General features: G+C 38.1%; 3 protein-coding genes across 6 annotated transcripts; 1 reads left to right on the top strand and 2 right to left on the bottom strand.

Annotated features, from left to right (window-relative positions):
* Positions 1-33: 33 nt before the first annotated feature.
* LOC110046426 (F-box only protein 21-like) lies at positions 34-10,719 on the bottom strand. Of its 2 annotated transcripts, none has more exons than XM_020752115.2 (13): positions 10,480-10,719; positions 8,517-8,750; positions 8,161-8,285; positions 7,757-8,067; positions 6,906-6,992; positions 5,772-5,824; positions 5,135-5,285; positions 4,564-4,628; positions 3,982-4,096; positions 2,975-3,103; positions 2,062-2,129; positions 1,103-1,269; positions 34-999 (listed from the first exon to the last, which is right to left on the bottom strand). In XM_020752115.2, the coding sequence occupies exons 1-13, from the start codon at positions 10,671-10,673 to the stop codon at positions 863-865; spliced, it is 1,836 nt and encodes a 611-aa protein (XP_020607774.2). In that variant the 5' UTR covers positions 10,674-10,719; the 3' UTR covers positions 34-862. The 2 variants fall into 2 exon arrangements, with proteins under 2 accessions (XP_020607774.2, XP_020607775.2); XM_020752116.2 differs by having other exon boundaries at positions 1,112-1,269; positions 10,480-10,718.
* A 2,516-nt stretch (positions 10,720-13,235) lies between these two features.
* On the top strand, positions 13,236-19,597 carry LOC110046442 (uncharacterized). The gene is made up of 5 exons (XM_020752138.2): positions 13,236-13,508; positions 16,843-16,899; positions 17,877-18,051; positions 18,394-18,527; positions 18,703-19,597. Exons 1-5 carry the CDS (start codon positions 13,359-13,361, stop codon positions 18,928-18,930), a joined length of 744 nt encoding a protein of 247 aa, XP_020607797.1. The 5' UTR covers positions 13,236-13,358; the 3' UTR covers positions 18,931-19,597.
* Positions 19,042-27,968, bottom strand: LOC110046439 (ubiquitin carboxyl-terminal hydrolase 30-like). Of its 3 annotated transcripts, none has more exons than XM_020752134.2 (12): positions 27,830-27,968; positions 27,564-27,622; positions 26,379-26,487; positions 25,321-25,421; positions 24,736-24,786; positions 23,176-23,223; positions 22,661-22,712; positions 22,375-22,466; positions 21,482-21,541; positions 20,821-20,973; positions 20,102-20,391; positions 19,042-19,560 (listed from the first exon to the last, which is right to left on the bottom strand). In XM_020752134.2, the coding sequence occupies exons 1-12, from the start codon at positions 27,966-27,968 to the stop codon at positions 19,341-19,343; spliced, it is 1,374 nt and encodes a 457-aa protein (XP_020607793.2). In that variant the 3' UTR covers positions 19,042-19,340. The 3 variants fall into 3 exon arrangements, with proteins under 3 accessions (XP_020607793.2, XP_020607794.2, XP_020607795.2); XM_020752135.2 differs by having other exon boundaries at positions 27,833-27,968; XM_020752136.2 differs by lacking the exon at positions 24,736-24,786.
* Between the last annotated feature and the right edge of the window lie 22 nt (positions 27,969-27,990).

Below are 27,990 nucleotides of genomic sequence, written 5' to 3'. Positions count from 1 at the left end.
TAATAATCATACTCTAAAAGTCAAAGAACTGTATACCATAGAATACTAACATTTTTATTTTTTTGATCTGTAAACTACAGGATAGGATCAATATTTTTTTCCATACAATATTCTCCAAAGGTTATTTAAAAATATGAATAATTTTCATGCAGCTTTTACAAGACTTGCAAAATAGAATCTAAACCCTACAAGTTCCTTGATAGGTGACCCTTAACTTATTATCTTTCTGCTCTTATTTAAAACAATGTAAAACAATGTTATCTTTGGCACTTAATATTTGTTCATGTGATCTGTACCACACTTGCCAAACAGAGGCTTTTATCTACAAAATTACTTGTTAATAAGATTTGCGCTATTATACAACATAATGCCCTGATTTCTTGATCTATTTCCTTTCTAAGAAATTTACTGGTATTTACCTACCATACAGCACTGTATTTATAGCAGCTACTACTAGCAGTAGATAAACATGCCAAATTTTACCAGTAAGATACACTCAAAATTTACCAGTAAGATACACTCCTTATGAAGTTATAACTAAGGAAAAATCACTATTATAATCAGACTGACTAATCACTTCATTGTGATTGGCTGAGAGCAAGCAAAGTTATCATTCATCCCCTGCAAGCAAATTAATACATGCTCATTCTTAATTTTCTTAGTCATTTCATAACTGAGTAATTGCACGAAGATCGTGGAATACTACAATGGCTATACAAGTTTTGGATTGTACACAGATAAGCTCTAACTTTGTGAATAATTGAAGTTTGAGAACAAACCTGTGTCAATTATATTCTTTAAATGTTGAATTTATTTTAAAGTAAACTAAGACAAGTTACATCGAAAATTGGTCTTGGCTAATTCAGGTGTCCACATCTTCAGGGTATCGTTGTTGAAGACAGTCATTCGGTATGTACCGGCTTCCAGTAAAACCTTTAAAATATTTCCCTAGTTCAGGATGTGGGTTTAATTGCTGATTAGGATCTTCCCTCAAGTTTACTGCAAGAAGAAAAGAGATCAGTTACACTAACCATGGATCCAGCAGCTGGTGCAGCAAGTGTCTGCAGTCTGAACATTCATTTCATCAAATAATTTGAAATACCATGCTTACTATGGGCAGCATATCTTTGAGAGCCATCGTCACCTAGCACATTGTAGAATGGTTGATTACGGCCGCCAGGTGACTGGTCAACACCCATTTGCTGAATCCATGTCTCATCCATTCTACAAACAGGATCCCATCCATAAATAACGCAGCCATAATGGTATCTGAAGATCAAGACAGCACTCATGACCAAATGAAAAAGCTTACTATGCACATTATCGCAAAGGTGACTATTTCAAGCACAAGCATCCCCCACCCCCCACCATCAGATGAGAATCTGAACTAAATATTATGTACTTATCGACTGAGTGTGAGGGCTGGATGGATATATATTTGGCTTGAGGTCAGGACTATGGACTGAGCACAGCAAAGTCCATGCATCCATGCATGCCATGTGGCTCTCAGGAAGATATTTATTTTCCCATCCAGCTTGACCTCACTCAGTAAGTATTTTATAATATGACCATTTTGTGAACTTCTTCATTTGTGAGGAGTAAGTTTGTAACAGAGTAAGTTGGTAACTGAAGTAGTTCTGAATCAGACAGTTTGCCGGGATAGTAAAATTCGCTGTCAGAGTGTTCACTTCTGTCACATTTTGAAGAAACAAAATTTTGCAGTAATAAAATGTTTTCTGTCATAACCTTCCAACAATTGCAACAGAGGCCATGTGCATTTCTAGTAGGGCTGTACACGTTCCTGTCCCATCACTTTGATGCATATCACCCTTGTAACAGGAAAATCTTTCTTATGGTTTTCCAACGAAATAGCACATGATGCCATATGGGTGATATGATAAAACTTATCTTTCCAACATTTTAAATAAGGGATCAGCATCCCACTTATTAATATTTTTGTTCTCATCAGCATTTAACAGCATTTGTAAAACTAAAAAGTAAATGGGGCACTTAATTATTAGTGTTTTATATTGATTGTCAATGCCTATGGACCATACTTACAATCTGTGCCTCATAACCATTCCAACTTTAAACCCAACTTGAGAATGGCTTGGATCAGACCTTAATTTCTGATGTTAAAAACAGATTGAATGCAAGAGGTTAGAGATGAGCACTACAAGTGATTATGATACTTTATGGAACCATTCTGTAACAATGATCTTGTTCTTTACTGTAAGCTATGGTAGAAATAACAATTTTCTCCTCAATACCCTGTGTTCAAGTGGAAAATGTTTGGAAACTGCTTGAGTCACCACCACATTTCCAGCACTTAAGATCCCCATGTTTGGCTTGGCAGGTATTTTTCTTTTAATATATCTGTATTTGAAACACACACAAATGGCCTGGGCATCTAAGATTGCAGGTGATGATGATGTGGAACTTTTCATTAAGCTATGGAAAATGCATTGGCAGAAGAGTGTAGAAATGCTAAAACTCTTCTAACCAACCTTACAGGTCCCTTCTGTACTCAGCTTTTAAATTTGATTGGTACATCAGCCATTACTTAACATCTAGACTTGCACAACAAGGCAGCCCATTACACTGAAACCCATTACACTGGCACCTAACCATGTCTGGTTTGACTGGCATGAAGTGACTGAAACTATTTCTTCCTTGCCTAAATAAGAAGCTAGTCCCTTGCAGATCACTTCCCCCCCCCCCCCCCCCCTTGCCCCGCTAAATTTAATTCAGTGATACCAGTTTTTATACACATCAGGGGACAAAGAAACCTTGACAGTTCAGTGTGTTGTACAAGAACACATGATGACTCCAGCCAGGGTAACAACTGGACTCCTTGATCCAGAGTACAGTAGACTGACCATCAGATCATTGTGTCTCCCACAAGTAAGCATATAACCACAAAATAATATGCCAAAATGTTTTATTGTCAAAAATATAAAATATCTTGCCATACTGGCTGTGGAGGATTATCCTCTAAATCCTGCTGAATTTTTTTCTGATTGGCTCGTTCAAGAAGATTATCCAGAATTCCTCTGCGTATTGAGACTGCACCACTCATTAGAGTCTCAAGGCTGTCAACTGCCTGTCAAAGGTGTTCAGAAAAGGACATAATTTAGCGCCACTATAAGTCAGAGTAAATATGTATTATAACGTCAAATCTGAGCCAAATGGTAAAATCCCTGCTGACTGGTCAGAAGTGTTCATGTGCTAGACATGAATGACTACAAAGTGATATGTTCAGGTTACATTGTACTCTAGTGAAAACTAAATAGTACAGTTGTTAACCTGAGTAGAGCTTCAGTTCATCTGAGTAGCTCTAACCTGCGAATGATTAGCTCTCATTGTAAGGATAGCAAATAAATTGTATTAATGTGTCATTTGACTCTGACTAGGACCTGACTCAGGTTCAGATTTGACTTGGCCAACCAATACACTCATGCAGATTGTTAACCATTTTGAACTAGAGAGGTCCCTGTGGAAGCATTTTCACAGTGCTGAGTAGAACAATTACTAGTTATGGCTTTCTTTAATACAACACCTTAACTTGATTTTCTGCATGAGTACTAAACACTAAATTTATTATTATTTTTTTTGTACAGATGTGTTTGTCACTTTATCACAGTATGCTGTCTCTTTATGAGTGCAGATAACCAGGGGTCTGAGAAGTCCGTAAAAGCAACATGTTTGCCAAGAACATGTCATCATTGAATTAATCTCCAGCAATCAGCATTTATGAGCAAAACATCCAGAAGTCTGTGACATCCTTACAAGCTCTCCTCATGGCACATGCTTGCTTCCTCAGGAAAACACCAACAATCCTCCAGCAATTTAAATTACAGTGGAACCCTGTTAATCTGGTCACTAACAGACGATAAAAATCTGGCCATATTAATGAGGTGACTGTAAGGTGGGGTTCCACTGTAATTTTATAAATAAGCTACATTACTCTACTTAATGTACCTCTTCTAGGTCAATTCCCAAATGAACCTGTATTCTTGCCAAAAGTAGTCTGCTATTTTCATCATCAGGGTCGAGAAATAGAGCTAAGTCAAGAGAAGAATGCAGACCACTCAACCTGTGAAACAAATAAAGTTTGTGACACAATTATCTATTAAATCTTTGTTTGTGGACAGAGTTGTCACTGCTGCATGCCAATGTCTGTAGATTTTTCATGTTGAATACTCCTGCTCTTACGAGGTCCAGTACATATGCAATGCAAGTAATTTGTCTCAAGCAACGAGTCTTAATTAAGTAATGAAAAAGAAACCATATTGTTTGAGGGTTACTTTTTCTCTTAACATAAATAAAAATATGTTGCTGTCAAAAATTAAAAATATTTTCAAATCAAAATAACTTGAAACTAATTTAATTTGCATTAATTTTTCCTTTGTTTGAGATCTATTAACAAAATGTTTAAACAAAGAAAAATTCTAATTAAACTAGCCTGAAATTCATTTTTAACTACAAGAAATATAAAAAAATTAACATTTCCAGGTCAGCAAATTCATGAAGGATATTTTAATTATTAATGTGAATACCTACCGACTACCAGGGTCCTCTACTGTCCTATAACTATTGATGATATTTGCTACCATACGAATAAATACCTGTGTGATAAATATGGACACAGATATATAAAATAAACATGACAACTGACTTACAACTTATTATTAGCTTGCAATATTATCAGCTCCAGGTTTATTTCAAATGAAGTGCAGGTTACCTGATAAGTCCTTCGTTTTTTGTATTTCCCACTTTATTCTTACTAAAAGCCTGCATTACATAATTTTGGTTACAGTGACAAAAATGAATAAATGCAGATTGTTCCAACATGGAAAAATGTGGAACAAACAAGGAAGTATTAGAATAATCATCTTCCTCCAGCCGCCACACTGTGTTTTTTCCCGCAACTAAATATTATCAGTTCTACAACCTTGGGCAGCTTGAACTGTTTCCAAACACCAATTAAAAAGTCAGCTTTGTGTTTCCCACTTTGCAATCTTTTTATTTCTCACCCAATTTAACCCTAGTCTTTACACCAGTTATTAATATTATCAAGTTTGAACATAACTAAATATAGGGGCATAATATATATTTCCAGCCACTCTATTACCTGTCTAGGAGTAGCTCTTACAAAAAGAACATCCCCAACAGATATTGTGTTTGTCATCGGCGAATAAAGCAAATCCAGACACTGCCTCTCTGACAAAAATCTTCCGCCATTAAAGCAGTCGATGTACTTATATGCAGATGAATCATCAACCCTTCCAAATAAAGGAACACTGCATTTGAAGTTTTAGAATCATCTCTTTAGTACAGTAATTAGTGGTGTTCTTCTTTAAAGAAACACTGCCAGATTACATTAAACCAAACTAGTAAATGACACATTTCAAATATCCTTTTAAGAATGAAATCAGATGTGATGTATTTGATTCAAAATTTGTAATGCAAATTATGTCATGAAAGCAACATTTAGGTAAACTGCAAGCCACATTTATGCTTCCCATTAATGCTGGGTTAAATTCCTTCACTGCCTCCTGGACAGGTTCTTTTAATTGAAAAGGATTTTTATCTCCTAAGACTTTAATCAAATGGTTGTAGCTTTCATCTAGTCTCCCTGCTGTTTATGCACTCATGGTGGACTAACATCCCATTCAGCCATCCAGTAATGTATTTTAAGAATTATTAAAAGAAGTTACAGGTCAGCCTAAACATGAGTAAGATGTAAGTAAGTTATGTATGTTACATACTGTGGATCCAAGTTAGATCTCCACCGCAGCAAAAAGTGGCTGGGAAAATTGACCTAGAAACAACAACAAAAAACCCCAAAAGAAACATACTATCATTGTCATACTGTACTGGCAACACATGTGGTACATGAAAAGAATTTCATCACTCCCCCCTCTTCTTACCCCTTCCCCCACCCCTGAGAATAAGTTCCCAAATCTAAGATGCACAAATTTGGCCCATAATAAACCCGCCATATTTAGGCTCATGGGCATATATTTGTATTTAAGCCCTCAAATAAGGTATTATTTCTTTCAGTATTATACAGTGAAACCTGTATTAAGCGGACCCCATATTAAGCGGACACCCTCTATTAAATGGACTCCAGCTTGAGTCCCTAAATTTTCTTCCCACATTTACTGTAAAATAAACCTGCATTCAGCGGACACTTGTGTTAAGTAGACACAGACACCAATATTAAGCCATTTTGTCACACAAAACCTGCAATAAGCAGACACTCCAAGGGCTTTTTACTACTAAAAGCCCAGCTCAGACTCCTTTACATTGCTCAGCAATATCGTTTTAAAGCTAAGTAGATTATTCCAGATTGATGCATTGACTGACTGGACATTGTGCTATGAGCAGTCTTCGATCTTACGCAATGTTACAAAAGGGTTAATAATTAACTATTAATGCTGAACCCATTTAGAGCAGACACCCTGTATTAAGCAGACACTAATGAGTGTCCCAAGGGTGTCCACTTAATACAGGTTTCACTGTAGTCACCTGTTTGAGAACACTGTTTGTATTTGATGTCCTTACAGCATGCTAGGAAGCTTGTGGTATTCATGAATTTACCAAGTGACTGTATCATTACAAGCATGTTCTGACAGTTTTATGCTACAGTTTCTTTAATGTAGCTAAAAAAAATTGAGATGAGACACCCTCACCAAATAAAACCCAAGCAAAAGGAAAAGTTCTTTAAGACAATAAGTCCTCACATGAATAAGCCTCCCAAAAAGACCCTTTTGCACAAGTATAAGGCCAGGGCTTTTCATCAAAATTTTACAGTATCAGTCACTACTAGTCAGCACATCGGTGATGTACCTCCAACACATTAGTTGAAACCAATGAGAAAAAACATTCTGAATACTCACTGGTTCTAAGTTAACTCCCAGTCTCCTAGCAACTGCCGCAAACAAGACTGCTAGAGTAATAGGGTTTCCAGTGCGGCTTCTTATAACCTGAAAATAAGATTCACTGTGATGAAACTGTCAACTAATTTCTTAAATATAATTTTGTAGATAGTACAGCTTAACTCCTAGCCTAAGTAGAGGATAATGAAACTGTTTAAAAAGCCTTTCCGTTTGTAAGTTCTACACAGGATCCCAGGCTGTTAGGATCTTATAGAATCCCAGAATTATACAAGATCTTCTGCAGAAGTATCCCGAACATTCATCAGGATAAAATGCATAATGAGATCTTACTTCTATTTGGGATCTACAAGATCATGCAGGATCTTCAGTACAATTTTAACCAGGGTGTCCAAACACAATTTTTTTGGTGTCACAGTGCACCCAAGTTAGTTTAAGAAAACTGAGAGAACTTTTTATAAGAGAACACATACATTCTATAAATTTACTCATCCATAAGAAATGTGGCAACTGTTCAAGGGTACTTTGTGCAATGCAAATTTATTGTTATATAAGGAAACCAGACTTTTTATAGTCCAATCAAACTTCAGATTCTGAAGATTCAGATTTAGATGACGAAGATACAAGTGAATGTATGAAATATCATATATATAAACAACTGCTTAAGTGGGTATATTACTGTGATGATCAATCATGTCTTCATACCTTTCTCCGCAGTTCACATATATGATCTTTCATATATTCACTTGTATAAAAATGTTATTAGAATTGCATGTTTTATTATCAGGAAGAGTTCAGAGGAAGAATAAGTTATCATAAACATGCATTTTGTTGCCATTCTGGCAAAACTATACCTGATAAAGCATTGAGTTGTCCTTTTTATAGTATTCATTGACATTGCCTTTAAACAGTAGCTGTTGATACAACACATGCTTAAGACAATCCAGGATTCTCAAACATGCTGTAGGGTGTGTAACTGCCCCAAACACCTCATTACTTTGAGCCATTCGTTCTTCCAGTGGGGCTGTGGATATGCTGTTTGTACTGCTGCTATTACCTCGGAGACTCTCTTGCACAGTACAAGCAATTCTATCAAGCTCCACATATGTGTCATTCTCATCAATGTCCTCTTCATTCAGAATCCATCTTGCAATCAACATGGCACCTGTAAAAAGAAGAAGGGTAGTCCTAAAGCTATGCAACCAGCTACTGAAATTTTAAAATGAAATCAACTAGATGTCACTTGTCTTCATTTCACCTTTTTCCAAATGCTGCTGGTCTTCAGGTAATACCAGAAACTTCTTCCATTCATCTTTAAGCTGGTGAATTTTAAGATGAGAATGCATCTTTCTGGCATAATGTCTGTGAGTCAAATTGACTTTGCTAGAAGACAAATAAAATGATTGTTGATCATCACCCCAGTTTTAAAAGGTGTGGTCTAAAAACCAAGAGTGTGAAGCAAATTGCAACACAGTAAAAAGATCTGTCAGCGAGCAAATGCAATGATTTTTGCACAGAGTTCAAGCTCAAAATTTTGTTGGGTTAACAGTGGGTATTAGCAACAGCAAGTATACAAACAACAGAAACAACATTGCACATATTTCTTCACCTTACCAGTGATCTCCTTGTAAAAGTTCACTCAAAGAATCATCCACATAGCAACAAAGATGAGGATTCTCATTTGCTACATGTACAAATTTGTCCAGTTCTGTTTTGGAAACCTCAGCCTTTGTGTAATATTTTTTCGACATAGTTTCCAGAGCATGGTGAATTTTGTGTTCCATCAGCATTCTGTCTCTGTATATTGACAACCAGTCTTCTTTTGGCATGGTTCTCCAAAAACACCACCTGTCAGAAAAATAACAAACAAAATGGATGAATAAATAACTGTCTACAGCTGTACATCCACCCCTCAAAGAGCCAACCACAAGACTACTTGATAAAGTACAACAGGGCTTTAGTTCCCATGACAGTATGTGTGCAGAAACTGCAGTCAAAGCGTACAATTATTTGAATATGCTTACAAGACAGATGTTGCATAACATATGTTTTACTTGGAAAGTGTGCAGAACGTTGTTGTACATTTCTTTGCTAATTACTGGTCTTTTTCTTGCACTATACTACGCCAACTCTTCAGCTCAGCATTATCTGGAAGTCTCCCTGATACAGACTGAATCTCTCAGATACAAAAGAAAGTGCTTGAAGTACAGCCAAACCTCTATTAAGCAGCCACTCTTGGGGACGAGACAACTGGCCGCTAAATAGAGGTGGCCATTTAATAGAGGTTGCCCCCACAATAATGTTGGGAGTGGTCCACTTTTCAATTTATCAAATATAAGTGAAAACAAATGCAAGTGGACAAAAAGTAGAACAATGATGGCAATAATACCGTCCATAATGTTGACATAAGCCAAAGAAACAATCTCATGTACAGATGCGACGTGTGCTGTACAAACAAACTAGAACACTTTGAAACTTTGTTTTGTGATTGTTTTAATTAAATACTGCTGAAAATGTGTTTTTACAGTATTCCACATATTTGTCATTCTTTAACCGTCATCTGGCTAAAAATGTCCAACTTCAAATCTTCTTGGCCATTTAATAGAGGTATAAAACAACACAAAATCACCCTTGGGATGGCATTAAGATAATAAAGGTGGCTGTTGAATAGAGGTTTTTATTACATTGTATAGCTGAAAACTTTTTGGGGACTTTGACCATTGACCACCAAATAAAGGTTGGCCACTTAATAGGGGGCCACTTAATAGACGTTGGACATCTTTCCTGTCCCTTTGTTTGGTCGATTTTTGGCGTTTTCAGGGAAGATTGTTTGGGATGTAATGTCTCATGCATTTTTGTGGTTGAATTGATGGAGGTCTACATTTAACATTCTTTAGGATCATGCAAGTCAAATTTGCGATCTCTCTGATTTCAATTTTTTTAGGATGGCCTCTTTTTCTACGGATTCATATAAATGGACTGGTTGAATGAATTCTGCACAGCTAACAGATCAAGTGTACTGGAGGCATCTGTGGTCGAGTGTCGATTGACACCCTTGATTGATGCTTGATGGACATCACGATCAATACTTGGTTAACAATCAATCAAAATCTTGATCGACACCTGATTAACACTTGATCAACAGTTGGTTGATAGTCAGCCGACTGTTGACCGACTCATATGGATCGATCGACACTCAAAGTGTCTGCAAAAATTAGTCAACTCTAAACTGACTGTCGACCGAGATGTTAATAGAGTGTCGACCAAATGTCAATAGAGGTGTCGATTGAGTGTCAATCGAGTAGCGATGAAGTGTGGATCGAGGATATCAATCGAGGGAACTGATCGACACTCGTCCACAGATGCCATTAGTATACATGATCCCAGCTGACTAAGAAATGATTTTCATCTCTATGTATAAATTAGCGTCTGGAAGATTTGATATGATGACTTACGCAAAACACACTCACTGAATTTTTCACACTGCTCACACTCTAACTTTGATTTTTCAGGTTATCAAAAACCATCACAAATTCCACTTAAAAACTTAAAAGTTTTAAGTGACGTTTAAGCTTACCTCGAAAGCGCCTTCTTTTTCCAAAGTTCATTACCAGCTGCAATTATATTTAATCTTCTACAAACTTGTGAACAGTGGCACAAGTCCTTATGATCAATTATGGAGTAAGATAACACCATGTCAATCAGCTCATCAGCCAACAGAAGCAAACTGCTTTCCGACGCACTCCCAACTCCACCGTTATCGTCCTCCATCTTGGAATAGTCCTCGCTCCCAGACTCCTGGCAGACTTTGGGCGCTTCCAGGAATTTTTCGGAAAATAGAGGCACTCCTTTCTTTCTCGTTTTCACGGGAATGATCGAAAAATCACTGAACCATTTTCCTCTTCACACCAAATATTTTCCTTGATGAAATACGTAGAAGAAGAAGCTGATCAAGGAAGTATACCAATTTCGCCAGGTTTTGTAATATACGTCCATACCACTGGCAAAGAAAACTCAGATATTCTTGATAAGCAGATGGTCAGGTTTAGATATCGACGACATTCCGACGTCGCAAATCGAAAAACAAGGTTATCAGTTTTGGTGCAAAAACGGTGGGAAAATGGTCCACAACGCCTATGATTGACCAAGGTCCATTTCTAGGCTTCGCCCGTAATTAACATTCAACTTTTCACTGCAGCCAGAAAGAACATACTATGCAAAAAGTAGCCAGTGTAAAAGGGCAGAGAAAAACAGAAAGGAAGGGCCAACAAACGAAATTTGGCACGGTTAATGGCAAAAAAAAAAAAAAAAAGTCCAAATTTTGACTTATGCGCATGCCCATTTTTGCTCAATTTTGTACCTAATCCTCGAAAAATCTCTCCTTTTAGTAAAAAAAAAAAGCTTTTTTAGCAAAACTTAGGCTTATTTAGCGTCACGGTAGCTAAAAAACCTGACTAAACGGTTAAAAACGGTATTTTTTGGCGAAAGTTTGGTATTCAAAGGGTTAAAGAAGCGAGATTCGGGAAGTCTGGCGACGAAAATGAACCAGAAAAAAAAAATCAAGCTGTCATCTTAAAGGATGTCGAAAATAGCCGAGCACAACTTATCTCCGACAATTTTTGGACGCAATCCCGTAAACTTGAGGGATGCTCACACAGCTGCCAGATTTCATATGATCGACACAATCGCTGGACCTTTTTTGTAGGGGTTATAGCGATCGTGTCATATGGAAACTAGTCTAAATGCTCTCTTGTTACCACCTCCCACTGACAACTTTTTCAGTGATCAGGCAGGCGTTGCCACACAATAGAGGCAAACAAAAAGAAAAAGAAAGAAAAAGAAACGAGCTATTAAAAAAAAAGGTATGATTTACTGACTGACGGAACTCATTGAAACGATCATGAAAACGAACAATATTGTCATTTTGGTGGAAGGGGATACTGAGAGATAATTGAACCTAACAGTCAGTGCTTGGGTTTGCTATGAGGGAATCTGGAGCTTGAATGAAATTGGATCTTCTCCCTCCATGTAAGGAACGGACTTTTTAAAAGAGAAAATATGACTGGGATCGGGATTAGCCGATAGAAATCGTCGTGAATACGGGATCGAGGGAAAATTCTGGTCGGGATGGAGGGATTGAAGAACTCTAACGGGAACCTTACCAAGAGAAAATGTCCGCTCATTTTCTCTTGACCTCAGGTATCCTTAGAAACTCGGAGGCCGATAAACAAATAATAGCCTCCATTTAGCGAAAAAATATGCTCGAATATTTGTTTTACAATAACTGTCTAATTTCCCGCGCGCTGATTGGCTCATTTTTATCATTAATAAGAGTACAGACGGATAAAATTTTAATTTATGGAAGCTTTCAAGTTAAACTTTCAGCTGTCAAACTGTCAACTTTTTAACCAATGATATTTTATGGACTTTTTTAAGTAGCCAATCAAAAAGCCTGCGGCTCGTGGTTCCACAGCCACTTTGACAATGTTATGACGCAATTTATCATCAATAAGAGGACAGATGCATAGAAAACTGAAGTCAATTTGTTAATTTGCAGACACTATCTGTTCCGAGAAGCAACTAGTTTTCCAAGAGAGAGCATATTTACCGAACATATTTTTTTAAAGTAAAATGGGGGCTATTGTGTTTATTATCCTTCAAATAGTTTTCACAACACGCGGAATTTGAAAATTGGAGAATTTCACTCGCAAATTCCCCAGCTTTAATTTAGCTGGGCATATTAAGTCGCATGACGCGATTAGACCAATCGAGTGGGAGCGAAAATATTTGATGGATTGTTGTGATTTGGGGAAGACTGCTCCGTATGTATTGGTTCCAAAACAAGTCGCTGTGATATGATGTGAGGACAAATCGAAGCGATGATTCACTTCGTGTGACTTCGGGAATTCTTGTGAAAATCCTTGTTCCCGCAACATAACTTTTCCCTGCTACAAGCCGCGCTAATTCAAACCAGTTTGAATTTGTGCGACTCCTCGCGGGGAAATAGTTTGTCACCGATGATCGCGAAGATGATTGTGACTGCGTTAAGATGTTAAGATTAAAACTGAAGACGAAGTGGCTTTCACCAAGACTGAGAGAAATAAATAAATAACGCGCAATTTAAATCTCAATCTCCTCTGAATAGCCACTCACATGCTTGTAGAAACAAAACTATAATGGAGCTATCGATCTGTGCTGGAAAGGTTTCAGCCTGTTTGTGATAATTCACGACACGTCGAACCGAAAGAGGAATATGATTAAACTTTACGACCACTGAAAAAACATAAGTAATCTCCTGCTTGTCAGTCATGTAATTTGCATATATCACGTGAAGAAACAGGTGAGCACTTTTGTTTTATCGAGAAACTCAAGGTGACCGCATTGGGTTGAGGTGGATTTCCTCTGAGGAAAACTGCGAAGGCCCAGCTATCTTGAATAAAAAAGAACACTCTCATCATGTCGAATTCTGTTGAAGTTGGTTTGGCAAAGTCGACTGGAGTGATAGGCATTGCAGCGGGTCTGTGTGGTCTTAGCAATTGTATCTGTGGCTTCATCTGGCTGGGATACAATGGCTACGGCGGACACGGTCTATGGTCTGGATTTGGGGTGAGTTGAATTCAATTTTTTCCCTAAATTCGCTCGATGCTTAGCTTTTTATTACTACACAGTTACTCAGTTTATTCGTAAAGTATTCAGTTTAGCGCTTGAACTGTATATATATATATATATAAATATATATGTATCAGCAAGCAGTGTTTGTCACTTTTGAAATGAAGAATCTTGTCAGGCGGCGGCAAATAACCAGCTCAACAGGAAGTTCAGCCTGTACTGAGACAGTCTAGCTTACTTGTGATGACTGTAACTATGGTAGTACAATAGATCCTTTTTAGATTGTTTTAAGGCTGATTTTGACTAGTGAAGCAAGCATAATGTAAGTAGAGGTTAGTGAGGATAACATCAACATAACCACATTTTAATTAAAATTAAAATGATTAGCGAAATTTCTAGGAAGATGATTTTAGCATTGCTCGTCAATCGATCCTCCCTTTAGTTAACACTAACACCGCTCTGACAAGATCAGACAAACGCAATAAAAACTTCATACCTATGTTACGTGTTACCTGCACGAAGAACATTAGCATGAACAAAACAAAATATTTAGTTTCTCTGTTATACATCTACGTTATGACGTTCTCGCTACAGATATAATTTTTTTGAAAAACACTTGAAGGCATTGAACGAACCACTCAGGTTCTAAGCTATTTTTTTCAGGTGTATCTTTATACAAGGCCAGAGACTGAATTAGTCATAGAAAGAAATAGATATGTCGTATAAAGCCCTGTTTACAAAGAGGTAGGCAAACCGTTACCCTGGCAAGAGGGTCGCCCTGTCTTCTTGTAATCAGTGTAGGGTCTACGGTATATGAAAATGAAGCTACGATTGCGAGCGTTTTCTTATTTTTGAAAAATAGCTCGGCGCTGCTCAAGTTCAGTACGGCAAATCACTCAATATGTCAACAGAGGGCCCGGACGCACTGGGCAAATTTTTGTTTATTTTGCGAAAAAATCTGTCATCAATTCCCTGACACAAGTGCGTCCGGTGATTTTTAGATCTACCAAATTTTGTCAAGGCCTACCAAACTTCAAAAGACGCCGTCGTCCTGCCTCGGAGTGGGACAACTTTTTGTCAGGCGTGAAATCTGACAGATTTGTCAATTTACACGCCATGATTTGAAGGAAAATGTCAATCAAGAAAATTTGATCTCTATTTTTAGTCGGAGTATTTCAGTCCGAAGCCCGCCAAAATTAAATTTATATTTGCGCGTCAATCAACGATAAACATGGAAGATTCGTACCTCGGTATGCTCCATGACGATCCGTTCGCACAGTACAACTATTACGGTTCCCAAGTCTACGCTAACGTTCCAGCTGCATCTCCAGGACCAAGCTCTGCTCAATTTGTACATCCGTATGTCCACCCGAGTCAGCCGAGTACAAGTACAAGTGCAAGTTTCACGACTACATGTAATCAAATTGAAAGCGCGCAAGCGATGGTGTTAATTTCCATGTGATTGACATTTGTGGTTAACAAATATTTTGCTGTGATTCAGTGCGCCCACGCTTGATAAATTAAAAATTTGGCAGAGACAAATTTTGTCGAGATTTTTGGAAGGGCCAAACAAATTTTGTCAGTCCAGTGCGTCCGGACCCAGAGATTAAGCTGACAGAACTGAACGGACTAACAAAAAGACACGAAGTTGAGCTGACAAGAGAAGATTTTTGCTGATTTAAATGCAGGGAAAGAGAGATAAAAAATGTTCAATATAATTAAAATGAGAGCGTTTGTTTCCATTAATTCTATTCATAACAAACATGGAGAGGAAACAGATTTTTAAATGAGTGTCTGCAGTACTCGTGATGCATCTGCATGCCGCGAAATGTCTCATTTTCGACGAAGTGTATCTCCTTTGTTGAATTACCGGCGTGCCCTTATAATAACTTCCATGTAAAGTATTTAGCTATGAAGGCTTACCATGGAATATTCCATTTCATTTTAATCTATTCATTTCCATTTGAATTAAAGGACATTAACATATGACATTATTTTGCACAATATGGACAAACTTTAGATAAAAAGGCTCGATTATTCTGAAATTTCAATGCAGCGTGTTATATCACACAGAGTTTGACTTTCTTTGATTGTTTATTCATCTACATCCCAGAAAAACGTCTTCAAATGCCATGCATTTTTTTATCCTTTAAAGGAAACATAATTTGGACATGCGCTGTTGGGCCCGTTTTGTCTCCCTCTGTAGTATTTATTTCATTTGCCAAAAAGTGGCCATAGATTTCTGCTAATTTTTTTCTCAGTTATTGAGGATATTGTTCTCATTGAAATTATGAAGTAAAAAGTGGGGGTCACCGTGCTCGTTTAAGAGAAAAAGAGCATTTATTTCGCTATCGAGCTTAGTTTGAGGGAAATCTCTTACGTTTTATACGCGCACGCGCTCATCTGCGCGCGCTAATGACGCGAAAATCGTGCGCAGTACGGATGTGCAATGCAATACTAAGGAGAATTGGTGCTTCTGACAGGTCGCGTGCCATGTCACGTGACGTTTAGCGGAAAATAGCCATTATTTGAGGAATCGGTGGCGGATTTTTGAAATATCATCCAACTAAAACGCGTTTTAGATGCAGGTCAATTATTTCCATCCTCTCACGTTTGGAATGACCGTCCCTCTTTTCTGAGAAAAATTTTATAGGGTCAAAGCTCATTTTTTTCAACGCAATTTTTGCCTTTTGATCCTTTAGATCTTGTAAAAACGAAATCAAGTAAGATCATTCGAAACGTAGCAAGGTAGATAATTTAAATTTGCATCGAAAACGCTCATTTATTGACGGGAGCCATAATCGGGGACCCATAATACTGAAGCAAAATTCAGTCCCCGATTATGGCTCCTGTTGCTCCTGTTATTGATCAATAAAACGAAAATTCGCCACCAATTCGCCGATTTACGAAATTTTAACAAAATGATCACGTGACAAGTCACTTGATAAAAATAATATGTCAAGGCAGTGTAGGATGCCAAGATTTATAATAATGAAAATTTCAGCTTCGTGAAAGAAATATAACAAGACATATGGCTGTCCAACTATAATTCCACTTTACATTCCTGACCAAGGCTTGAGCACGAGTCCCTCGCATTTTCGTGGTACATACTTTTCGGTAAGAGTGAGCAGTTGAATAGTTGATCGAGTTTGAGAGAATATTAGGCAAGTTTTGTTGCTCTTTTAACATGTTTTAAGATGTCTTGGAATAACTTGTCGCTCTCCTGTCTTCATGCATTTTTGTTTGATTGATCATACGGATCTCCTCTCTGCCGTGTTAAAATACAACTTTACAGGATGTTGCATCAAACACTGCGTGGCTTTTTTTGTAGTTGATCTTCGCTGCCTTGTTGGGACTGCTCGTCTGGCGATATAGAAACAAGACGATGGTAAGTAGGCGGAAAATACCATGTCCTGGCCGCGGACATACACATTATTTTGGAATAAGTTACAAAGGGAAGTCGTTATTCATTATTGAATGCTCTATGCTCCAATCACATAGTCTCCAGCTTGAATGAAGAAATATTCCCTCTCTTCTCTCCAATAGCTATAAATGCCATATAACTACCAGGTGCTTATGGTAACATCGTCATTAAGCCCCTAAGATAGTGGGTTCCTGAACGACTTGTCTCCCTTGTGTCCCGCTCGTGATGCGATCGCTGAGCATAGTGGGTTTTTATTACGTGTTTCTTTCCTTTTTCGCATAAACGTCGTGGAAGGACATATGTTATTTCTTGCATTTTGTACAGTGTGGAAAATGGCCGCCAGAAAAATTTGAAAACGGAGGTTTCACTCCGAAAACGCATCAAATGTTTTGCGTCCACACTACGCCGGAGGAATTTGAAAACGTAACAATAACCGGTCATTCTGGATTTGTGGTTCAGCGGAGAACTGGGGCAGGGAAAGTTCACGTGATTATCGTGATGTCATCGTTTTCGAAAAGCTACGTTTTCCAAATGTTTTCCGTCTACACTAATACGCAAAGCCGGCGTTTTCAAATTCCTCGGGTTTGAAGAGCGTTTTCGCAAGGGGAAAGCTCCGTTTACAAAACGGATTAGTGTGGACGGTACGCCTAACTGCAGAAATAAATCTGCGTTTTCAAATTCCTGCGGTGTTGTGTGGACAGGGCCTCAACTACATGGGTGCTTGAACAAAGTCAGTAGAGAGCGGCGATTAATTAAGAAACAAGCGCGAAGATGGTGGACAGACGGGATGACGCCTTGCATGTTTTCCGCTCTATTTTCCTCTCTGTTTTTCAGGTGGAGAGGAGGGGAGGCCTAAGAATTGCAACTTCACGCGGGATTTAACTTTAAATTTCACGAAAACTTCCAATGTTTAATCGTGTATCCTGTGCACTATTCCTCAGATGATATTTTTTCTCGTGTCCTGCATCATCCTGGTGATTGTTGTTGGCGTACAAACTGCCATTGCAGCTCTGACTTACATTTTCTGGCGTCTCTTCCAAATTGCAACCGACTGCCGAACATATGCTGGAAAATGCCATTGCCGAACCGACGAGGGTGAATCCATCCCCATAGATCGTAAGTGCTATTAAACAATTAGATTATGAGCACGAGATTTCTATCACCTATAGAAATCGAGAGCGAATAATCTAATTGATTTAGTAAAAATTTACTAGTCGTTCAAAAGTTTCTCTAAATCCTTTTCACAGACACTTGGAAAACGCCAAGAAGCGGCCGTCATTTTGTTGACAAGGGCACACTGCTACGCTGCTATCTATCTATTACGGAAGAGATAGTGAGTAGCGTAGCCAATCTGAGAAAAAATTCGTGATAGAACGCTCGTGGATTTACACTAAAACTGTTTGGAATTTTAGGAGAGAATAGCGCCTTCTTGTTAACAAATCTTTGCTATTTTACCAGTGGAGACGTGTGATCTGATCTCCTCCATTGACGCGATGTTCCTGGCTCTGACCATATTTTCTGCGATTGGCACCATCGTTTCACTCGCTGGCTCCATTGTGGGATGCATGGGCACGTGCTGCGCTAGAAATCAGGTAATATTTTATTCAGTTACATATAGGCTGCTGTATTAGCGGCCAGTTTTGCGGTTTTTTTCTTGACGCCGAGTCTCTTGGTTCGATTGGCATTCCAGCTTTCCAGCAAGGACACTCGTCATGGGTGAAACTTGTGTTAAGTTTGATTACTCTTGTTCATCTTATCTCGTCACAGCAACCAGGCGCAGTGGTTGTGGTTCAGCAGCCGTCTATGACCCAGTCCTCTGTACTTTACACTACCACCCAGTACCCTGCAGAGGGTTACCCAGTCCACCACAATCCTGTACAACAATATCCCCAGTACCCCGCAGCTCAAGTCGGCCAGTACCCTCCACCCCAGTATTCGGCGGCCCCGGGAGAGGGAGGACAACCTGGAGAAGCGGCAATACCACCCAAAGCATAGACGCGTCTGCATTATAAGATCCGTAAACTAACTAGAACTTTATCTTAATGATAATATAGATGTATAAATGCATGTCGCTTGGCTTTTAACAATAACGTGTAGCTGAGGCTGTTGTAGTTTCAGAAGACGACCATAATTTTATTGATACGCAGCAACCTCGGAATAAAACCTGTTTATACGTCAGGTCCATATAAGAAAGGCATCTAGATTACAGATTACAGCATACATCATTTGAAACAGGACAACATCTACCAATATGTTGTGAAGTCTTAGTAAATACGTTAGACCTACAAAATTTGAAAGAATCACATCTAGTCAGTTTATTGGCAGTCACCGCGTTACGCCTGTAGAATTATATTTAAAAAAGATGTAACGCAACACGCTAACCAAACATGTACGCGTTATTCGAGCTATCTGGTAGTTCTCTCGTAGAATAGCATATAAGCGCAGCTTGATAGGGCTTGGTCACGCGACGCGGCCTCCACAATTTCGTCTGACGTGTAAATCCACTTGGACGCATGTTCATTGCCTTGGGGAGTTTCAAATCTCCTGTAAGTGACGTAATGACCATCATCCACGGATCCCATGTGAACAACAACCGCCATTAGTTTGAAAACTGCACGGCCGCTACTGTAAAACAGAGACAAAATAAAGGCGTCAAACACTATCCAGACTTAACCCAACATCTTTCGGTTTCCGAAACTTTATAATGATAAAAAAAACTTACTGGACCATGTTGCTGAGGAGCGCATGGTCATACTGCTTCCGTGATGAAAGGTCCCTTTTATCTCTCTAATGATAAATACAAAGAAACAACCTTCAACCTCCCCTCCCCCGACTTCCTGGTCCAAGAACTTTAATCTTCACCATTAAATTACAGCATAGAGAGAACTGGCTGCGCTCGTTGGGTAGAATTATGCGAGAGAGCAAGTGCGTAGTGTAGCCAAATGCTGCATAATACAGTAAACATGCTATTGTATAATGTGTGACCCCAACTGCGGCTTTAACCAATTATATGCCAAAGTTATTGCGACCACGCAATTAACCAATCAAAATCTGAAGGATTTCGCAGCCGATGGTAAGTGCGGGAAAATATCGCATAACACAAATCACAGTAAGGGACATTAATCTTGTACATGACTGAACAAGTTCTTAACAAATCATTGTTTACCTCTTTGTGTTTGCTTTAATGAACGAAGTGGCTAGTTCATTTAGATAACCATTCAGCTCCATGTCCCTGGCTGCAGTCACTTGAAGACCTCCATTTGAGAGTGAGGCAATCTTACGTGTATCTTTAATCGCACAGTCCTTTTGGGAGCAGTTTTTCGGCTCCAAAGGCTCGTATAAAAACGGCTCCATATCAAGAAACTCTGGAAATTTAATGAAGGAGTTGTTTTTATACGGGACGCCATTGGCGTGCCAGTAAGTTCTTTGAATGTGGATACAAAGACACTGTGGTAACTGAAAATAAACAACAGGAAATTAAAACAGGCAAAGACTGACTTAGCCGTGAAATACCATTCAGCCAAATCTTTTTAACACCACTATGAATGATGAAGTGTTGTAATTTGGAAGAATATACGTGTACCAAGAAAATTATCATGTCATCTTAATGCCATAAGGTCCATAAGGTATGTCTTGTCACCAAGCAATGTAGCTTGGCACATGTCCAAAGCACCTGTTACGTTACCTAGCAATGCCTGATTTGTTTTAAATTACGTATTGATCCATGTTCGGCCCCATAAAATGTCAAATTACAGCTGTCAAGATTATTATATACTACTAAGTTTACACCACACAATTGAATTCATTGGGAATCACCACTGTTTTGCACGCCCACCCTAATTAAAAAAAAAACGAAACAAAAAAGATCGAATATAAGTCAGTTACTTTTCCTAGTGTGAGCCGTTTGATAAATGTAGTCCTGACAGCACTGGTTGAGTCATCTGTGTTTTGCTGCTGTCGGCAGCCATGACACTCGACTGCATCCACTGTCTCTGAACAAACAAACATATGTAACAGGTCCTCTAGTGCCAGGCCCATCTGTAGACAGAATCATATGATAAGGGTTTAAAGATGAATTCTCCATACTGGTTGTTGTTTCCGTTGAATAAGCTAGCTCCAAGAGTTTGGTGGCACATCAACACAGAATCCCCTCACTGATGATTTTCTCTTTATTTATATCGTTATTCTCTTGGTTTAAGTTTTGTTCCTGCAGAGTTGTAGTGACATAACTAGGAAGTCACCTAGAAAACACTAAGCCAAATCATTAACAAGTCCAGCTGTTTATTCTGGCTTTGGCAGCTCCAAAGGTTTTATCTCAGTCGTTGCTTTCATGTACAAAATTTCAACTGGATTTAAGTTCTCTTTCAGCTGGCAAAATTAGCCTGTAGCCAGCCCTTAGTGACATCCTAGTCTGTTTGGTGTCACAAATCAGAGATCTGAAAAGGAGCCAGTAGGGTTCAATGGTTCCAGAGGAATACATCTATCTAAAACATTGTGGACTACCCACCTTTCCACAATTCCAGGATAAACTTGAATATTAAAATACCTGAAAGGTTGTTGGTAAACTGAGGGACAGGCTATCATAACTGTCAAACTTAACTGGGCACTGTGCAAAAAAAAGAAAAAAAAAATTATCACAAAAAAAACGCAGTTTTGATACTTGTATCACATGTACCCTGGATCTGGAGATGGGTTCTAAAAACTTAAACAAAAGAGAATAAAAAATTAAAGACCCGTCTGACATCTAGGTCATTTTCTATCATCGTGTAAAATACTTTATTATATGTCTCAGTCAGTAGACACGTTGTGATTGGTCAAAAGTTGGTCTTGTTGCAAGACTGTTTCATGATTTATTGCCATCTGTTCTTAACTTTTATAGCAAGTACAAGTCTACAACTTTCTTTTACTCTAAATTGTGTATAAAAGTGTGCTAACTACTTAAAAGCGATTTTGAATTGACTTGTTTTGCTTTCAAGGCACGTCAGAAATTTGAAGCTGTTCCACATGAATAGAAATCATTCCTAAACCTGTCAAACACACTGTAGAGATATAATAAATATCTTACTAACCTTGTCTTCTTGGTCCGTACTATGAGTTCCGGATCTTTGTTTTTCCCCTTCGATTTACGGCCAGAACGCTTCACGCTTGGGCCATAAATTGAAGCAGGAAAAAACTCAGTCCATAACTTACAGTACGGACCTCAAACTCAGTCAGTAAAAGGTATGCATTTTACAAGGAAAAGATGCAAATTTCACTTAATCTGTATTTGGAGTAACCAAAGCTTGTAGAATAATCTCAATGCACAAAACAGACAAGAATGTGAATCAGTCAAGCATTGTAAGCCAACCTTCCCCTTTAGGGAACATTAAAAAATACCTTAATTATTTACATACATTAAAAATCTGCCATAGTTGAACTGTGTCAGTGGGTGAAATGTACCTTTGCTCCACATTGTTTACACACCAGCTGGCTTGCCAGTAAGCCATGGAATGGCAGATGAGGTTTATTACAGCAGTCTCTTTTGATGGGCACTAAAATGACAGGTTCACATTTTATTGACAGAATCATTATTTTGTAGAGATGCAAAGAAGACGCAAAATATTGTCAGCCATGTTCCAAAAAGTTTCTTTAAATATTACACTTTCCCTGTACTGACACTCAAAACTTAGTATTTATATTGTGCATGACCAAATTTGACACATAATAACACACAAGCACTAGGTACCTTTGCTTCTGTGTACCATGGATGTGTCCTCTTCAATTGAATCATCATGTTTCTGTAAATGACAGCACATCACTTGCTACACTGAATACACTCACAAATGTGAATGAAAATCTTGACTTGAGTTCAGCAAGAAGTTAAGTTTGACAAGCTCTGCCATGCTACATGACTCTGGCATGGCAGTGATTCAACAACATGCTTCTGCTGTGCCAAACAAAATTCATAAAATATTTTGGTTGGATTGCAATCCCACTGGGAATTACAAGGAGATTTTTGTTATGAAGCATCAGTAAATCCAAAAGTTGGTACAACTCTGGTACAAAGACTGAGTCAGAGTCGCATTTCTTTCACACTACAGTCAAACCTAGCTAATTGAATTAAGTTCAGCATGGGAGAAGCAGAGAGTCTTAACTGGGCCAAAGTGACATTAAATTCTTCAACAGACAGAGCCCTCTCATCCAGTAAACCAAGGAAAAAATTTTGGGTGACTTTATAACACATAATTCATTATCACTAACCTCAACTGTAGCAATATCACCTAGGTTCATCACACCTGCAGGTTCACCCTGTGATTAGAATTACATTGCATTATAAATGCACTATCCAAGTCCTGGGCTTATATTTGTTCAAAACGCTTTTTGCTGGACTTATTTTTCCAGGACACGGTGTATTACCAGGTGGGATTTTATACTTCAAATTATATTTGGGTCATTGTTAGGAATCAAGGATGTGAGCCAAACATTTGAGGTGTATATAACAATAATGATAAAACTAAAAAGAAATGGCAAGGTCTATAGTCCATAAATGAATGTATAAGTCTCCTTAAAAGATTGAACAAAGACCTTTCAGTAAACAGTGCAGTAAGTGAATGAGATTAAAGACTAGCACTAATGGTTGTCATCAGAATTCAACTGGATATTTGGGGTGGTTGGTTATGGGGAGGTTCAGCTGTACATATTATCTGTTTAAAGATGAATAGTTTCAGATACTGATACAATTGCAATAGGCAAACCGAGCAAGACTTGTTTCTTTTTAAATATAATTTGATGCTAATTTGAGGGTTAAATATCAAAACTGGAGATTACTTAGAACAGTTGCAAATACCGTTTGTCAAATATACAGGCAAGATTTAAGAAATACATAAACAGTAGCCTCCATTTAGCACAAAAATAAGCATGGATAATATCTAGATTAAGCAAAGCCTAAAAGTGCAACTCTGGCTGGGTCATTCAAAGTCTGATTAAGCTAACCCAGGATAAGCAAGAAATTTGATTTGAGTTTTGTAGCTTTGCAGGGAGGTTCTCTGTTTATGTTGTTTGGCCTTCTCTTTTGAGTTTGAATAACCTCAACTTACACAAAACATAAACGGTGAAACTTGTTAACTTTTAATCCTGGGTTAGCATTAAACCAGCCCTGATTACAAGTTAGGGTCAGTTGAGCCTGCAATTCAATCAAAACATAGTGCTTGGTCAGCGGTCAACTTTAAAAACAAACACTTGACCTCCATGAGCAACAAACTTGAGCTCGTGATATGGTCACTTGATAGTGGTCAGTGGATACCTTGTTTTGACAGGTGCCAATTCATCATAACACGGATGCCCCATATCAAAGATGTATGCCATAAACCAAGACTAGGTATTAGCTGGAGTATGGCTGCCATGTTGACTATGAAAAAATGGTTGCATGGTTTTCTATTTCTCTGCTTGCATGTGGTTCTCTTCCTATAGTTATGATGCTCTGCTTGGTGGTCCTTCAGCCTGCCACAGCTCTGCTATTATTTTCTCCACAGATATTCTCAGTTCTGAGAGGCAAACAGTTTTCCAAGTGCGAAGCTCAAGGAACACTGTGAGCTGTGAGGAACTAATAATGTCCAAGGACAAATACCTGAGCATTTTGTTAAAGCCAAATGGAGGCTATTGAGCTTGTTACCTTTCAAATATTTTTCACAACACATGGGTTCTTTCAAAAATATTATTGGAGAATATCTCTTGGATTCATTCATGTTAAGTGTTTAGACCAATCACGTGCAAGCAAAAATATTTTATGGGTTAAAATAGTCTATAAAGAGCCATCATTACCATTTCATCATCTAAAGTAGAAGAAAGAACATGGAAGAATTCATGGGCATCCTGTGAAAACAATATGTCATATTGTCAATTCAATAACAACACTTACTATATGGCTAGCTCCATGAGCGGCAAGATGAATCAAATTCAGTGCTGTGATTGGCTACCCGAGCGGGCAAGATGGAGCTATCTTGCCTGCTCAGGACTATCCGCCGCGTCCAGCAAGAAAAATTTCCCCGAAAGCCATATAATAAATCTTTATTGACCAAGCTTGTTCGGTCAAGATGGCTGGATATTGGCCTCGTTCTTTTTTTTGTGAGTTTATGGACCTTGACTCCGTCTCGGTACATAAACACGGAAAAAAAGAACTTGGCCAATATCCAGCCATCTTGACCGAGCAAGCTTGGTCAATAACCCATAAATCTTAAAATCTCAAAAGAAAGCTGATATGTCAATTATTGATGCCATAGACATGAAACTGATTACTGGTATATTAAATGAGAGCCCCAAGAACAACATCATTTTATCATGGATTCCTTTAAAACCAAAACCATAGTACAGAAATGTGGATTATTTCCACTGTCAGCTACCACTGACCTGCTGTTCTGTAGGTATGAACCAGCCATGAGAAATAAGAGCAGATAACACAGAGTCTGGGCAAATGACATCATCTCCTTCCACAAAACCACTATTCAAAGCTTCATAGAAACACAATGATAAAATACCAGTAAATATTATTACACCTTATGTGCTATCAAAAACAAAGGTTAATATTGATCTGCGTAAGCTAACATAAGAGTAGGAAGACAAAACTTTAAACTTTTGACTTTTCTGGCTTCTGTTACACACCTGTTCTAATACCCATGACAATGAGATTTATTAAATACATTAATAATTGAAGGCTTTTGTGCAAAAAGGGCATATATTGCTTTTTGGGTTGATTTTTATTTTTTGCAGGATCAAGCTAATTTTTGGTAGACTGACTTGTTTTGACATGAAAAGCATTGTTGCATAATAATTGTTTTCATTGATTTGCACTTCATTTTTGAGAAATAATGTATGCAGAAAAACTCAGTTTTCCAAGCGGCATTGGAGCGAATCCTTCAAAGGTGAATTTTGACGTGACGCGAATTTAAACAGTTGCTTTTAGCAGCTTCAACAGCACGCTTTTTTTAAAAATAGATGTTTCTATTTTTGAAAGAAGTAGAGAAATAGACCAGAAAAAAATCGATCGACCTTGTATCAAACCAGTGTCACGACAAAACAAACTCAAATCTGGCCCGTTCAGTGCCTTATTCGCTTGCGTTAACAAAGCAACAGTAAGATAATAGCATAATTATATGAATGATAAAACTTGTATCAGTTTGAACAACTAGCAGCAAATACCATGCTTCGGTGACTTCATCGTTTAGCAGAACAAAAGGTTTCCTTTGTTTTCATTCAACAAGAGATCTCCAAAAGATACCCTTGAAGACCAATCAACACATGTATTTCTTATTTCACATGCTTTCCCCTTCGACATTGACAAAATGAAGTCATCGAAACCCCATGTAACCTTACTTATGTTAATTTCCCTGTTTAAATGTTTTCTAATGATAAATAATATTTATAATGTCTAACCATCATGATATTGTATTCCAGTTACTTTTACAGACCTTTTACTAGTATTTTCAACTCCATTGCTAAGTTGGATAGAGATTTACCATCACTGTTGGCAGAAAAATCCTGTAACCATGCCACAAATGATGGCAAGATTGCAATTCCCTAGTAAAGTTTCAAGATCAAAGAACAAATTTAATACAACAATAAATTACACCAAAAGCACATTACTTAAATTCAGGCACCATCAAATTTAATTTTAACAGACAGGCCCAGAATTATGCCTGTGTCAGTTATGAATTTATGTATAGTAGTAAGTATAGTGTTAACAACTACAAAGAACGTGCTGAGGTGTTAAACAGTAGACAGACAGTATCTGTTACTGAGAGGTTACCACCTGTAGGAGGTTAAAATATGCATAAAATAGCATAAATATGGCTGAGATAGTCAACAAGCATTGGTAATTTCCCAAGTGAAGAAATCTTAACAAACCTTAGAGCTCTTTAAAATCTGCAGAGACCTACCAAAGACCCGTCAAAGATAAAGTATGCAGACATGTGAGGAAGTCACAAGAGTTTTGTAGCTGGAAACCCTAGTGTAAGCCTGGGAGGATGAGTCCCATATACAAAGGAGGTGGGTGCTTGTCAGAAATTTTGAAAAGAACCCCTAAGAGGTACCAAGGTCCTGTTTTGTGGGTGTGGCTTGAATTTGTTTCATTCCTAAGAGGTATCAATTCTAAAACAACATATTCAGAATCTTCGGCCTTTTTTTTTTGGCTCAGTCCCATAAAAGGTACTGCAAAAGATCCTGCTGTGGAACTTTTAAGGGTGAACACCCTAAGAGCTACTAAAACTGCTTTTTTAAGCTCTAAAAGGTACGACAAGCACACCGTCTTTTTATATGGGAGTCCCCCCCCCCCCTACCCCCAGGAGTTAAACAAACCTCATTGATACCCAGCCATGATTATTACACTTCAAATGCTCATGTGTTGGACTCTGAATAGAGGAGCCAAGTCCAATGTGTTGTGCCCTTGGGCAGGACACTTCACTCTTCCAGTGCCTCTAGCCTGTCAAACTTCATCTTGTAATCCCATCAACATTTCATGACTTATAGATCGCAAAAATACATTTATATCTGCCTTCTTTGCGCTTAAATGACCCACATAACCCTTACTTTAATGAACCCAACAAATTTCACCAAAATCATCACACCACCGACACATATGACTAGACTGTACAAACCTGCAATATGGAATTCATAAAACAAGTGTTCCCAAGATTCATGAGACCAGGGGGACGATCTGTTAGTAAGCAAAGTAGATAAGAAGTGTTACTAAACTCTAGACGAGAGCTTAACTTTCAAAGATAGGAATATAACTGATAATGCAACTTATGTGATGAATAATAAACCACAATCTTCGATTGTGAGATTATGAAAGAAATTATTGACGCTGTTGTCTATTAAGTTGACATGTGCTTCGTCTTAAAAAGAACAAAGTAACACTAACCACCTCTTGTTGCCTTAGATTTCTTTCCATAAGGAGCCCAAAGGACATAAAAGCTGGCTCCAATCGCCGCAGCGGCTGCAAATACTGTCACACATCGGCCATCCATGCTCCTCTTTTTCCTGTCATTTTTGGAGATCATTACATAATGTAGTTTTTTGTTT

This window comes from Orbicella faveolata, unplaced genomic scaffold, assembly GCF_042242905.1.
Source record: "Orbicella faveolata isolate gen_17 unplaced genomic scaffold, um_ofav_v1 contig_47, whole genome shotgun sequence".
NCBI classification, from domain to species: domain Eukaryota; kingdom Metazoa; phylum Cnidaria; class Anthozoa; order Scleractinia; family Merulinidae; genus Orbicella; species Orbicella faveolata.
The sequence above is the reverse complement of the archived record's forward strand: the minus strand, read 5'-3'. Positions and strand labels throughout refer to the sequence as shown.